Genomic DNA, 14,160 nt, shown 5'->3' with positions numbered 1-14,160 from the left:
CAAAAGCACCTCTGCATGCTAGCCAGATTTGTGAACCCTGATGGTGAGCTGCTTTCACTGCTACTAACAAGGCAGAAGGCGGTATAGTTGGCCAGGAATCGGGCTAACAGAATCAGTCTGTTTAAAAATATACATTTCACTTACCAGCATAAAATTTTGCCAGGAATAAACCTGAAATTTCATGTGCTGTACAGATTAAGTGGGTTTTGCTTTTTGCTCACCTTTTACTAATAAGGTCAGAACAGCAAGTTAAAATGGAAGCTGCATTTGAAAAATTCAGTAGGTTGCGTACTTACCGGTGACTGGGTTTTGGAAAAGTTGACGTGTGCATAAAGGAGAACTGCTATGTCTTTATGTCCAGCTTCCAGGGCTATTGAAAGTGCTGTGCTGCCATCCTGAGAGAAATGAAGGGAAGAAATAAGATGATTTGTTCTTGTGTCCTCTCACTGGTCTCTTAAAAGCCTCAGAGCTCACAGAGAAGCGGAGATCCTACTGCTCAGATAGCTGAGTTAATTTAGAGTCTTGTTCAATTTCTCATATTATAATTAAGTGACAACAAACCTTTGCACTGCTGTTTTATGAGACAATCCAATTGGTAGAGGCCTCATAATTTCTCTCAATGAGAAGAGACTATTGCTGAGCAGGAATGAGCATGCCATTATCACAGCGTTATGTGTAGTACTCTGAAAGAATTGTGATTTTGGAAGATTGGTCTGAGAGAAACTACAGTATCAGGAGTGTAAGAGAAGAGAGGGATAAATGCTCATCAAGTATCACGGTAACTTGTATTATGATAATCACTGTTATGTTCTAACTGCCATTAACACTTTGAACACTGGCATTCATAGTTCCAAATGCATGGCTCTAAATGATGGCAATCTGAAAACCAATCAATGAATTTTAGTGGTCAAACAATCACCTCAGTTTCTCAGGAAGCACTATTTCTTTCAGAAACCACAGTCCTTGAAGCTGCTAAAAGCAGAGTGAGTGCTCTTATAAAGACTGTCTCTTATGTAGGCTCTCTGAGTGCAGCACCATTTCCAGCCACTGCTGTAGCTCTGGTATCGAAAAGGTCACCACCAGTTTAAGGAAGATATAAACCATTTCTTCAGCCTTGGACGTGATAAACAGCATCCAAGTGGAAAGTCTCCTTCTGAGACTACAGGGAGCAATTATAAAGAAACCTAACCGTCCTGTGCAGATTTGGGAGACAGAACATAATGCATAACAAATTCAAGACGAAACCTCCACAGCCCACACCAGGAAAAACAAGGCTCGCTTATTCTGGTGTGGTAAACCATTACAAGAGTGGTGCACATAAGTAAAACAAAGCTCAGCTCACTATCGACCACACTGTTTGGAGAAGGGTCAGTCACATTCAGAATAGCTATGGGAATGCTAAAAATCTCAGTATCTCTCAGCAAAAACTCATTATGCAGTTAGTAAGTGGCAGACAAGCTGTGTTTAGGCAACAGCATCAGGCTGCCTACTGGAATATTTAGATCCCATATCCCCATAAAGGCTTTAGTTATCAAAGTGATTGACAGTGCTAATAGCATTCAGGCTACATTAATCTAGACTGTCCTAAAAGGGGTTTTACAGTACACCCCTTTCTACATTTTCCCCTCAGGCAGCTATTGCACACTGCAACTACACTGCAGAGGCTCATGCAGCAGTTAAGTCAACAGAAGTCATGCCTCTGCCTCTCTACAGCAGTTTCAACCAGTAATGACCCAAACCCTCTCAAATCCCACCTCCATTTCAGTGTTCTGAAGGGTGAAAGCAACAAGAAGAATTGAAATGTACCCAAAAGGCGGCGATGTTGACAAGAACACAGAAACCAACTAAGCCAACATTTTCAACCTTGAGAACTCTACACATCGAATTCTCTGTCTGCTGACAGTGTAAGCTGCAGTGGCATCTCCAAAGAAGAAATATACCACTTGGCACTGAGGCCACAGCCCATATCTGCTTATTGTCAGGACAATGTAGTGTAATGAGTGACAGTGCCAAACTGTACTCTCAGAAGTAGTGATGTGCATACAGAGTGAATATCCTGTGAGAACTACCTGCCATGACACAGAAAAACAAAGCAACATGGCCATTAAGTCATCAGATAAAATCCTGTTTGAAAAATCGGAAGACTCCTGAGAAACAAGGAAGGGAACTGAGAGGGATATTTTACCATAACCTAGCAGATGGTTTCTCATCTGGTCACTGTGTACCTACAGCCACCCACAAAAAACGCTGCTGGGAAGGTCAGTTGGAAAAGCAAAGGTAATAATGAGGCAAACAATCAGAGCAGCTTCTATCACAAAACAGGATTCATGCATTTGGTACTTTGGTGCTGTGAGTCAAGAGATTCCCGTCAGTAGATTTCAGCAACTTTCTACCGAGCGAGCCCAAAAACTATATGTGAAAAGCATTCTGGAGTTGAGAACCTATCTGATGAAGCACCATCTGGAAAGGCAACTCACATTGTCCTCCAGGGTGCCATTACACCCAGGCTGAGCCAGCAAAAGTTTGACTATTTCAACATGTCCATGTTCGCTAGCACACATCAAAGCTGTAGAACCCTCATCATCCTGGATATTGACATCTGCACCACAGGCCAGCAAAGCTTTAACCATATCTATTCGCCCATGACTCACAGCAAGCATCAGGGCAGTCTGACCAGCCTGTGAAAAAAAGAGAAGAAAACAAATCACCGCAAAGACAATCAGTGGCAAAGCATGCACATCTTTTGTTGCTGTTGTTGGCACTGTGCTTTCTCTTGGGGGGGGGCAGGGGAAGCATTTCTTTGTACAGGACTATCAGGTCTCTGCTTGCCATTATTTGAACATCTTACACATATCCAACATTTGCATAGTTATTTAATAAGTTAATGAAAACACCACACTCATTTCCAGACATGTGGAGCTCCTTGGAAGGAACTAAATGCTGCAGAATTTGGAAATGCCTCCCAAAATTCTATAATGGCTCTTTCATATAATTCTTTATATATTTACGGAAGACATACAGAATTGATGCTCAAGTGTCATTCCATGGCTCCATTTTGTATAGCAATAATAATAATAATAATAAAATCAACAAATATAAGGAAAGCAAACATCTGAATACTTGAAGGGTGAGAGTGAATGAGTCCAAAAGCTGTACCAGTGGAGAAAGGAATGGAATGTGGAATGAAAGAAAAAAAAGAATAAAATCACAGGAGTGGGAACACTGTCTCGTGAAGCGTTTGGCTGACCTGACTGGCTTTTGCATTCACATCCCCACAGCTGAACAGTTCCTCCACTATCCTCATGTCCTTCTCAGCTTCCACAGCTGCGAGAGCGGCGAGCATGATGGGGGTATAGCCGGCCTTGTTCTGATGGTTTACGTTACAGACATCTGCAGAGGGATGAGATAATTTCTTTGGAAAGAAGGAACCCAATAAGCAGCAATTGTGCTAATGAGCTGAATAAACTGTTAGTAGAGCAGCCTACTACAGAAAAAAAAAAAAGGCATCAATTGCTCTCATAATGTAAGTGATTCAAGGAAAAGTGGAGAGGAAAAAATAAACAGGGGTGCTCTTGAGCCTGAGAAAGAAAAGGATCCTTTTATACTATGTGCGTGACACAAAGGAGAACACAAAGACATTTTATGTCATCATTTAGAGTTATGCTTTTTTATAAAAACAAGTGGTCTGAAATCTGACATGACCTTCAGGGTCATGGGTCCAAATCCTAGGGACACAATCAGTACAGTCTTTTAGCTCCTCTCCTAAGGGCAAGCCCACTGCAAAGTGAAAACAGTCCAGTGACATGGTCAGTGGGAAAGCTGCTTCTCCTCAGTACAAACATTTTTCCAGTAACTGGTGCTATTTTAAAGATCTGCAAGTGTACTTTGACAGGTTCTGGGACTGCTGAAAAGACCTTACAATTAAAGGCTGTTTCCAGCTCCACCGAGTATTTGACTCTGAAAAAAAAAATGGTGCTCTGGGAACAAATACAAGCAGGTCATCTGACTAGTGCTAGAAGCTAAAAATAGTTCTTCTTTTCAGTCACTTCTAACCTCCAAATCTCTGTTCCTAGCGTTTTGCAGAAATCCAGCAGGTCTTACTAGTTTACCAGAAAGCAGGGCTTTTGGTGTATTGGAAAGCAAGGACTCAGACTCACATAAACAATATACCTAGACCTAGGACTAAATAGCACCATAGCTACTTCAACAAGAAAACCTGTTTCAGGAAATTCTTCAGATTTATTGTTGAGAATATTTTAAAAAAAGAGAGAGAAAAGAACACTGCAGAAGCACTCATATGCAGGTCTAAGAAAATATACATTTTTCCATGTTCCACAACCATCACCTGTCCTACCTTGCAACAGGTAACACAACCTTCCTCTCAGAAGTCTCTCTTGGGAAGCCATTCAAACCACAGAAAATAGCACTCTCCTACACATATTACTTCAAGAGCAATTAATAATTGTTGAAATTTATGTTCTCCTTCCCTGACTAAACTACTTCAGCAGAGATGTATTTCCTGAGGTCACATTTCAGCTCCTATTCTATGTGGCTAGGCTAATGAAAGCAGAAAGGGTATTTTCCTAATTTCCTTTCTGGGGAGGGCTGCCTGGTGATGCAGGAACCTCCTGTATCAACTGCTCCTCTCACCAAGTGCATGGACACTGTGCTCCTGGACTGAGAAGCTGCCTGTGCTACGTGCAGACTGCAAACCTAGATGTGGTCACCACTTAGACATCACACAGGTGAAGACTGAAACCTGAAGAAAAGACATCTTAAATCATTTTCCAAGTGATGATGTCTGCAGCATGTTCCTGCTCACCTGGCACCAGCCACAGTTGTATTTTACTGTTAAGAACTTGTGTTCGCATAGGGATACACAATTGCTACAAAACACAGCAGTCCTGACTTTCAGCAAAATATGACTATGCTCAAAATGCCTTAACAGACTCCTTGAAGCAGATGAGCAGCCTCTTCCTCCCCTGTAGCGCTGCTGTACTTCAGTGTCCCCCTGACATTCCCTGCATTCCCCTACCGTGAGTCACTCTTCCTAAGTGGCAGCCTTTCAAACTGACCCAGGGATTTCAAAGTGGTGTCTGCTTTACAGCTGAGGAAGTCTTTGCCTCTGTGACAGACAAGATGGACTATTAAAGCTGAGATCTGTATCATTAAGGTCCTCGTTTATCCAACGCTGCACTTTTGGATCTCTGAACATTTCCAGCTTACAAGCAATGCATTTCAATCCGGCCATGCCGCAGGCCTAGTTGAGCTGCACAACCATGACAAGTTTTATAGCTAGCTTTCAGAAAGAAACTTCAGTCAGGGAGCAAAATTAGGCTTAAACAGATCACATTCTGCTTGGGATCTGCTCCAATATGTGACACCTCTTGTTCACTGCCTTCTGGTTTAGCACATGTGTGGTACTATGTGTGTTGCATGGCGACTGAGAGAAAGAATCAACAATGAGAAACAACAAAACGAGGCATCATCACGTTGTTCATCTAACAGGGAAATACTTCTGTATGGCAAACTGCCACTACATTTTTCAGGAGAGCAGTGAAGACGTGCCACACTGTTGGCCAGAAACAGCTCTGTACTGCTCTAGTGAGATAAGGCCAAACTGATTTGAGTGTTTAACACGGATGTTTATATCTGAATGCATCTTTCCCCACCAGCACTCTACTTTTGGCTGAGCAGCAGCTGCACTGCTTCCAAAGAAAAATGCTGGAGGCTGATGCTGCTAAAGCTGACTACAGTCTGAGAGACAGGGGTGTTTACTTAGGTGTTTTATTAACCCCGCATGAGCCACCACTTCCAAAGCCAGCAGCAGAAACAAGGATTCTATAATATCCAAGCAAGACACCATGCAACTATTAATAGTAAAATATTTTGCTGCTGGAGGAAGGCTGAACTTGATCTCTCACTCATCAAGACTTCCACCTATGAGAACTATAATAAAAAAAATATGCCAACAGTCAACCTACTTGCATCCAAAAGAAGCTTTACAATTTCAAAGTTAGAATGTGAGACGCTGTAATGCAGAGCTGTGTTCCCATTTCCATCCGCCACATTGATAATATGTCTGAGGACAGCAGGAGAAATCTCTTCAAAAGCAGTTATGTAGTCTCCAACCATTTCAGGAACAGCCGACTTCTGACTTGAGACACGAAACCACTCGTGCTGGATGGTATTTAAACAAAACCTCTGCCAAAAAGGAAGACAGAAAAATTTACATATGGGCATTCCATTTAAAGGACTTGCCATACCACAAGTCAGCGATGTGGGAGACTAGGCCTTTTTTAGTCAAACGTGGGAAGAAAGTATTCAGCTCACAAACAGTATGCATGGACTGAAGCTTTTCCTCTGACCAAACCTCTCTTCAAGATAAACCAATTCACCTCCTCTCCCTTCACTGTATTTTCAAAACTGGCAGATCTCTAAAGGCACTGCATTTTTGGATGGGGTTGCCCCTAGAACAAAACCAGAAGTAAGAGCGATGGGAAAAGACATTCTGCATGTATTAAAACAACAGCATGCAAAGCCAATAAAGTGCAGTCCTGCGTATTCTATCAAATGTAGTATCAAATGCACAAAGTATAGGAGAACTGGCTGAACAGCAAATCTGCAAGAGAAGAGCTGGGCACCGCAGGTGATCATAGACTGAACCTGCCATGAAGCAGGCAAACACTGTTTTGTGATGAATAAACAGGTTAATAGTTTGCAGAGCATGCAATGGAGTCCCTTCTCTCTGCCTTACACAGTGAATGCAACTGTTGGACGACCTTATCCTGTCTGATGACCAAACAGCAAGAAATATTCACTCAAAATGGTTCCAAGGGTATGCAACACAAATGATTATTAGTCAAGGAAATCTGGCATACAGAAGAGATGGAAGGACTGGAGCTGCTTTGCTGAAAGAACAACCAAGGGAAGGAACACTGTAACATTTTCACAGAGAAAAAGGTAGCTGTAATGAGAAAAGAACCAGTTTTTCACCTCCAGGATGGGCAACTGAAGTAGTAATGGACTTAAGCTGCAACTGGAGATGCAGGTTAGACACTGAGCATACATTTTCCCACTGGTATGAAGGCCTAGGAGCTCCACAGGCCAGACAGCTGCCTGCTGGGAACCACCTAGCTACAGCAGTCCCAGCCACAGGGGCTTCTGCAGCTGCAGCCAGCTCTTTTTTTCTGAACCTGTTTTTCAACAACTGGAATTCATGAGAGGATCACCATTTCCATCCTCTCTTCTCACAACCTCTCAGTTGCAAGGTGACCAATAAGTTTAAGAACAATTCTGCAGAGAAGATACTCAGCGTGCTTCTCTAGCTTCTAGAGATAAGAGAGAGTATCTGTACCAGCAGCCCTGGAGGGGGCTCATGTCTGGTGAAGGCAGAATCTTTTACTTTCATCTGCATCAGTACTCCTTCGTAAGAACTTGTAAGGTCCAACTCATTTGAATTAAGAACACACATAACATGAGTTGAAAGATGAAAGTGGTCACAAAGTGACACAGTATGACTTTTGGGCTTTTTTGGTTCTGGGTTTTGTTTTTTTTTAATATTTATTTATTTCATAAATGATGTAGTGCAAAATATCACTTGGAATTTATTCTCTGCAGTCACAATATCACATGCATGTGATACTGCAATCACAGTAATCACATGCATAACTGAAAGGGACTATTTTTTATGCCAGTGATCTATGACAACCCAATAGGAGCAGGCTTCAGCTCTTTCTAGCGTAAACAGCTGCTGCAAGTGTTGAGGGTGTTGGGAAAGGCTGGGGAAATTTATACAGATCCCTAACTGTACTAAAGTTTGCCCTTTTTGGACAAGACTTCTTTATCAACAGCCAGACAGAGAACAAGAGCTGATTAGTCTGCCACTTCCAGCTACAAAGCACCACTTGTGCTGGCAAATACTTTAAGCAGAAAAAAGTAACGTGTAAATTCATATCACACTTTCAAGGCAGAGATTATCACCTGATTATGCAATTTTGGCAATTTCAACTCCAACTGGGCCCAACAGCTTTTGTTCTCTGAATGCCTAAGCTATTCCTGAAGGACTGACGCAGGATGAAATTACCCCTCACATCTATATTAACCCACCTTTCAAAATGTTCCTGACTCATAAGCGTCAGAATTAGACACACAGAATATTAGGTTCTCTGAGAAGCTGCAGTAGCTCCATAATAGAAGAGAATGGCACTGGATTCCTGCATTTTACATCACAGCACCACCGCAGCAGATGCGAAACACAGTCTGATATCAGTAAGTAGTGACCAGTGTTTGTTTGCTTTGAGATCATCCTCAGAAAATAGCACAGGCAACTCCTATGCAGCAAACACAACTCTGTTTCTTGAGACAGTATTAGCAACAAATCCCACATCGTCCCTGCTGCACACTACACAAAAGTTACCAGCATAGCAGGAAAGACAGAAGGAAGTATGCATCTCTGTCTTTAATTAGAGGCAGCTTGTTTACATTCAGAACAGACCCTGGGCTTCTGTCATTGGCAGAAACAGCCCCCTCATCCTGTGCGTCTCCCAGTCTGAGGACTGAATGCCATCCGCAGCAGGGATACAACAGCACTACAGAAATAACACAGGAATGCATGGATGTGTTGAACTGCACTTTCATATCACTATTTTTACACGTGTGCTTTACGATGATGACACTGCAGCGCATCAAGCACAAGCACATTCTCTAGACAAATGTCTCCTGATAGAAAAAGCATTTACTGACTCCTCCAGGACAGAAGATATCCTCTTCTGCCTAGCCACTGTGGTTCCAGCAATACAAAAAAAGGAAGCTAAACTTCCCTATAATTTCTCTGCTCCTGCACGGCAAGAATTTTGCTCTGTATTGCTTACCACATCTTTGTTGGTCAATGCCTTGGGGTCATCTATGTTGTTTTTCAGCAGGTGACAAGCAGAAAGCATCTTTTCACTTAGTTCGTACCTGAGAGAGAAACACAGCATAACACATGACATATTTAAATTCTCCTCTCAGCGTTTCAACATCGAAGTATTTACCTTTCTGAGAATTACGGAGGAATGTGAATTTCTGGGCTGGCTGCAAGGCAGGAGCTGTTCTGGCAGCCCCCCTTCCAGGGCTGGGAGATGCTCCACTTACCAGCTTGCATGGACCATGCTCAGGCCCATGTGGCTCCACAGGCTGCCACTTCTCACACAGCTCCACCAAGCAGCCAGCTTGAAAAGAATGGGCTTCTCACATACACGAGGCCACCTACATCATCCCAGTGCCCCTCTTTGCCATCACCCCTTTGCAGGGCGCACCCTACCTCTCCCTGATCTCCACCTCCTCAGCCTCGCATTCCAGGGGAGGCCCGTCCTTCGCAGTCCCTGCAGCACTTGTCTCTGGGGGACCAAGCACGGGGTGTTCCCCGTCCGTAACATGGTCATGGGGGTACGCATGGCCCTCACATTCTTCCTCTGAGTCCGAGGAGGAGCTCTCCTCAGAGCTGGAGTCATCACTGGATGTAGTTTCATACCTGGGGTAGGACAAAATGCTGGTTCAGCTGTGTTCAGTAATGTCTGGTACCCACCTGTCTTTCCTTCAGAAAACCAAAGGCGCTTAATCCCTTATTAAACACTAAGGCAGCTTAGAGGGGCTGTTTTGTTTGTCTGTCTCATGTTTTGAAAAACAGCAGGTAGTCAACAACTTTCCCAAAGCTTATCCTAGCAGACACTCACTGCAAAAAGCACTTAAGAAGAAGGTATGAATGCACATGAAGTACAATCAACATAAGCCACCCCAATTCGAAAGCTCATTTTTTAAACACCACTGCAGTGGGACAGCGGAAACCCACAGCGTGACACCCTCTGCTGCTAGCTATGGCAATACTGAGAAAGCATGAGGAAGCCATTCTTATCATCATGCTTTTTCTTACCTGAAAACAGCAATACCAAAGTACTCTTTTTTTTTGTTTGTTTGTTTTTGTTTTAATCTGAGAGATTACTTAGTAAATTGTTACTGCCAACCGAGATCTCTTCAGAGATCCCCTCATTCTGTCACTGTGATTACAAGGGGCATGACACGTAATAGAAGAAGGAAAAGTTTCTTAAAATGAAAGTCTTTACACCCTGTCACCTTTGCCTTACCTCATAGATGAATTTACTCGTTTAGAGTAAGTTATATTGTTGCCTTGGTAGGCAAGTAGAAGGGGAGGAGCTTTCTAAAGACAACAGCCATAATTTTAACTTTTTTTTTTTCTGTGAAGACCAAAAACATGCTGATGCTTTAGGTGAAAAATAAATTATTTGGATAATCACAATGCTGACTGTAAAGAACTGCCTTAACTCACCAACTTTAACACCTGATGAATTCATGCACTAAGGCTATTTTTCTAATGCACAACAGTGATAAATGAGTCACAACATTCCTCCACTAGAAGTAACAATATTTTTAGCCAATATGTATGAAATGAAGTAATTGCAATATTTAGGCTATATACAGCACCAAGCACTTTAATAAGGAAAACTTGAGGAAAGAGATTACAAAGCTATATAAAAACAACTTGGTGAAACCATTTCAAAGACCTTAGCAACATCCTGCAAAGCTGAAATAATATTTCCTTATTGTTTTCATTAAGATACTTTATTTATCTAGCCTCAGACCAGAAAAGTTAATTCTTAGGCAAAGCCATCCCTTCCTGCATTGTTTAATAGCACAGTGCTGCACTTGTCAGCTGCCAAAGACATACTGAAGTTTGACTTACCAAGAGGCATTCCCGTGGCTCTTGGAGTTTGCTTTATTTTCCCACTAAATCTGGCAGTGACCTAAGGTACAGGCACTCCAGACTTTGACTTGCAGCTTCCACTTGAGATAACACACACACATACACACAAAGGGTTCGTGGAGGATTAAGATGAGCTGAAATGTTCAGTTCTGTCCTCCTACCATTAAACTCAGTGCATGCACCTCCAGACATAAGGACAGGCAAAACCCATGCATAAACTCACGGACTTTTCCCTTTCTTTCCTACTGTGACAGCAGTGCAATTACTCAACTATACAGACACTTTAAGACAGGTCCCTTACCCGCCGTTAATGCCGACAAACTGCAGGTTCTTCTTGGTGTTGCTCAAATCCTTTTTTCCATCCCTTTTCTTCATGATAGACTTGAGTGTGTTTTCACTGTTACTACACACTGTTGAAAAGACAGGCAAAGCACATATTTCAGTACAAATCTGTAGTCAGCTTTGATGGCTGCAGCTTTCACTTTTTCAAAACAAACAGCTTGCTGTTTAATGTATCAGCTGAGCAGGGCTTTGAGATCCTTTTATATATACTGTCACGGCATTATATGCACATTGGAAACAGAGAGCACTTTCAAAACCAACTCTATAACCAGAAGACTTACAGAGTCTAGCTTTCTTACCCTCCAACACGCTGACAATCTTTAAGATGTTTCTAGAAAGCTTTATTATTTTATTTGCTGCCCGAGGCAGATTTTCAGTACTGAAATGGATTATTCTGCTCTGTCAAGAAAATCTTAATTCTTGGTGTCAAATGACAGCAGCCCATTACCAGAAGCAACTCATTAGTACAAACAGCATGATTAACAATAACCTATTCAACAGCGTGGGGAGTTTTAGTCAAGGTTGTTTTTTTTAGATTTTTAGCATTAACCAAAATAATTTTTACACCAATCTGTAGACGTAAAAGAGGAAAAGCTTCCATGCAAGTTCTAGTTTTGAAGTTATTTTGTTAACCCCTCTTCTTGCAATACATTCTCCCCGTGAACGCGTTAAATGGTATTTCACTGACACACTGAATTCTTTCACTTAAAAATTAACCAGTGTCTGGACGCAAAAGGCACCATTTTCCCTAAAACTTCAAGTTTTTCTGCTGTCGCTGTCTCAGGAATCCTGAAGACCTGCTTTAAACTGTGTTTCACGTTCAAACTCCATCAGCATGATGAAAGGTGAATGCGAGCCAGTTATTACCATAAAGGCCAGAGGCAAGCTGGTCATCTGTCAGGTTAATTGCAGCTAGAGTTTTGTCCTGAGAAGAAAAGGACTTCCTTCCCCGAGCAGCTTCCACCAGAGGAGTCGTCTTCTCCTCCTGAGCAGGCACTGCGTCCTGCTCCAATTTCAGCGCTCGCAAATTTGAAGTTAAGTGGGTGTTTGCAAGTTGGCCGTGAGGGATGTATTCCAAGGTAGCACCTGTCGGGGAAGACAGCATGGATCACGGAGGAGTCAGACCAAATCCTTTAGGGCAACACTACCACCAGCATTTAACTCTGTTATGAGGACCCAGAAGGAAAAAGGCGATTGCTTTCAGAAACTGAAAAAAACAGCTCCAAGTTTTTCTTTCCAAGGAAATATACAGTGCAAGGAAAAACTGTGAAGATGCTGTCTTCAAAGGGATGGCAGGAGCATCCCTCCCTTTTCCTTCTCCCTCAGCTCTTGCATGGAGCGTAGCTCTTGCCACCTGACTCAGGAAAGACTCACCGAGCTGCTCCCTGCTGACCTGCCTGACAAGCAGGATTCCTCTTGGAAGAGCTGCATCCTCTTTACTTTTCCTTTCAACAAGAAATGGCTTTTTCTACAAAAGCAGAAACTTTTCAGGAAACTTTCCTGATTGCTAGCATGCCAGCAAAGCTGAAAGTTACATACATTCCCACCCATGTAATATATATATATGTAATATATATAATATATATATATATATAATAGGACTGCACTGAGCTAGTAGTCACATTTAAACCAAATCCCAAACATTTGGGTTGTACGTTTTTTCTAATTTGCTGGCATCCTCTCACTTCTTCCCTCTGTGTGTTTAAAAGCCAGCACTAATTACGCACAGACCTTTTTATAGATTCCCCTGGAGCTCCTCCAGCTGCGCTATTATGACTGCTCTGCAAAGCTGCACAAATACTTCTGTTTGCAAAACATACTTTTTTTTTTATTAAACGCATACATTATTCCTTAAATAATCTTCCTGGTATTTTGAGGGGAAAAAAAACCAAAAACCTGGGATTTAATTTACTTTGAAATGTTACTGTGCTATTTCAAGGCTTGTTTAAACTTTCAGGGGAGGCAGAAATGACTTTTTCTTTGTATTTGTAAAGAATTAAGCTACAGCTTCCTCATTCAGATAGAACAGTGACACTGAAGAGGATGCAAACGTGATGCGTTAATGCAAATTTCAAGTATTCCCTTTTATAACAAAACACATCTGACATCTTCATTGCTCTTGCTAGACAGCCTTTCCCTCTTCTGGTTTCACCCCACTTTCTTTCCTCTGTAAAAGGACACAGCATAGTTCATCACTGCAAATCCTGTAACTTCACTACAGTTTTTTTCCTCTGCCCAATTCCCATCCACATCCCCCAGGCTCTGCATTCTCAGCCACACGCAATTCTAAGGTGTCTCTTCCAGTCACTGCACCTATTGCCAATTCCACCACTGCTTATAGCTTCTCCAAGCTAAACTGAAACTGACCCTTGATCACATTTCTACCATTGCCAGTGCCCAGCAACAACCAGCACTGGTACAGTGCCAGTCAGCTTTCACCCTGCTGTCATTTGAACACTAGCAGAGACAGGCAGGCTGTCTGCTGATATACGTGGCGTGGTACCAGCAAACAACTCACTACGGGCTGGATCACTGATCAGACACCAAAAAGCTTTTGCCTCATGAGAAGCTGCAAGGTTTTCTGCAGGATGAGTTTCCCTTCACTGAGGGCAGGAGGTCTCTGCAAGCCTCAAGACCTCTAGTGATGAGCTGATACTTATACAAGGCACAAGGTTGACTGAAACCCTCTTGTGAAGGGTAGAAAAACCCCCAGGGTCCAGCAGCAACACTAGCCCCTGCAGCAATGCTCCCACATGCCCAGGCTGAAGCAGCAGTCCCGAAAACTCAAAGGCACACCATGTGGCCACATCCAGCCTTGCTTCCCCACCCATCCTCACTTCACAGCAGTGACTGAGATTAGGTCTCTTCCCGGTGGTGATCATCACCCCTCATCAGCCAGCCATAGAACCAAGCAAGAGGGAGCCATTAATGTGCGGAACACTGAGCCAAAACCAACAGATTTTCAAAATGAAAAACAAGGAAACCATCTCCTTCCTGTCCACTTGCTTGGAGCAATGACAGCCATAATTAAAGACTGCCAAACAAAGTAACCGCTT

The 14,160-nt window shown here is 42.6% G+C and overlaps 1 protein-coding gene across 26 annotated transcripts in view; it reads right to left on the bottom strand.

Annotated features, from left to right (window-relative positions):
* The window catches only part of KANK1 (KN motif and ankyrin repeat domains 1), a 117,328-nt gene that overhangs the window by 1,315 nt on the left and 101,853 nt on the right, over positions 1-14,160 (bottom strand). For 23 of the 26 annotated variants that reach the window (XM_015280064.4, XM_025144645.3, XM_046905208.1 and 20 more), the window contains 8 exons: positions 11,972-12,190; positions 11,064-11,172; positions 9,305-9,514; positions 8,874-8,961; positions 5,985-6,204; positions 3,248-3,390; positions 2,478-2,678; positions 297-395 (listed from right to left, as the gene is read on the bottom strand). In XM_015280064.4, coding sequence (XP_015135550.2) covers positions 297-395; positions 2,478-2,678; positions 3,248-3,390; positions 5,985-6,204; positions 8,874-8,961; positions 9,305-9,514; positions 11,064-11,172; positions 11,972-12,190 — 1,289 coding nt within the window. The remainder of the gene's footprint in view (positions 1-296; positions 396-2,477; positions 2,679-3,247; positions 3,391-5,984; positions 6,205-8,873; positions 8,962-9,304; positions 9,515-11,063; positions 11,173-11,971; positions 12,191-14,160) is intronic. The other 3 variants (XM_025144648.3, XM_025144649.3, XM_040655377.2) reach the window with 3 other exon arrangements.

The sequence above is a fragment of the Gallus gallus genome, chromosome Z, assembly GCF_016699485.2.
Source record: "Gallus gallus isolate bGalGal1 chromosome Z, bGalGal1.mat.broiler.GRCg7b, whole genome shotgun sequence".
In the NCBI taxonomy this organism is placed as follows: domain Eukaryota; kingdom Metazoa; phylum Chordata; class Aves; order Galliformes; family Phasianidae; genus Gallus; species Gallus gallus.
The sequence above is the reverse complement of the archived record's forward strand: the minus strand, read 5'-3'. Positions and strand labels throughout refer to the sequence as shown.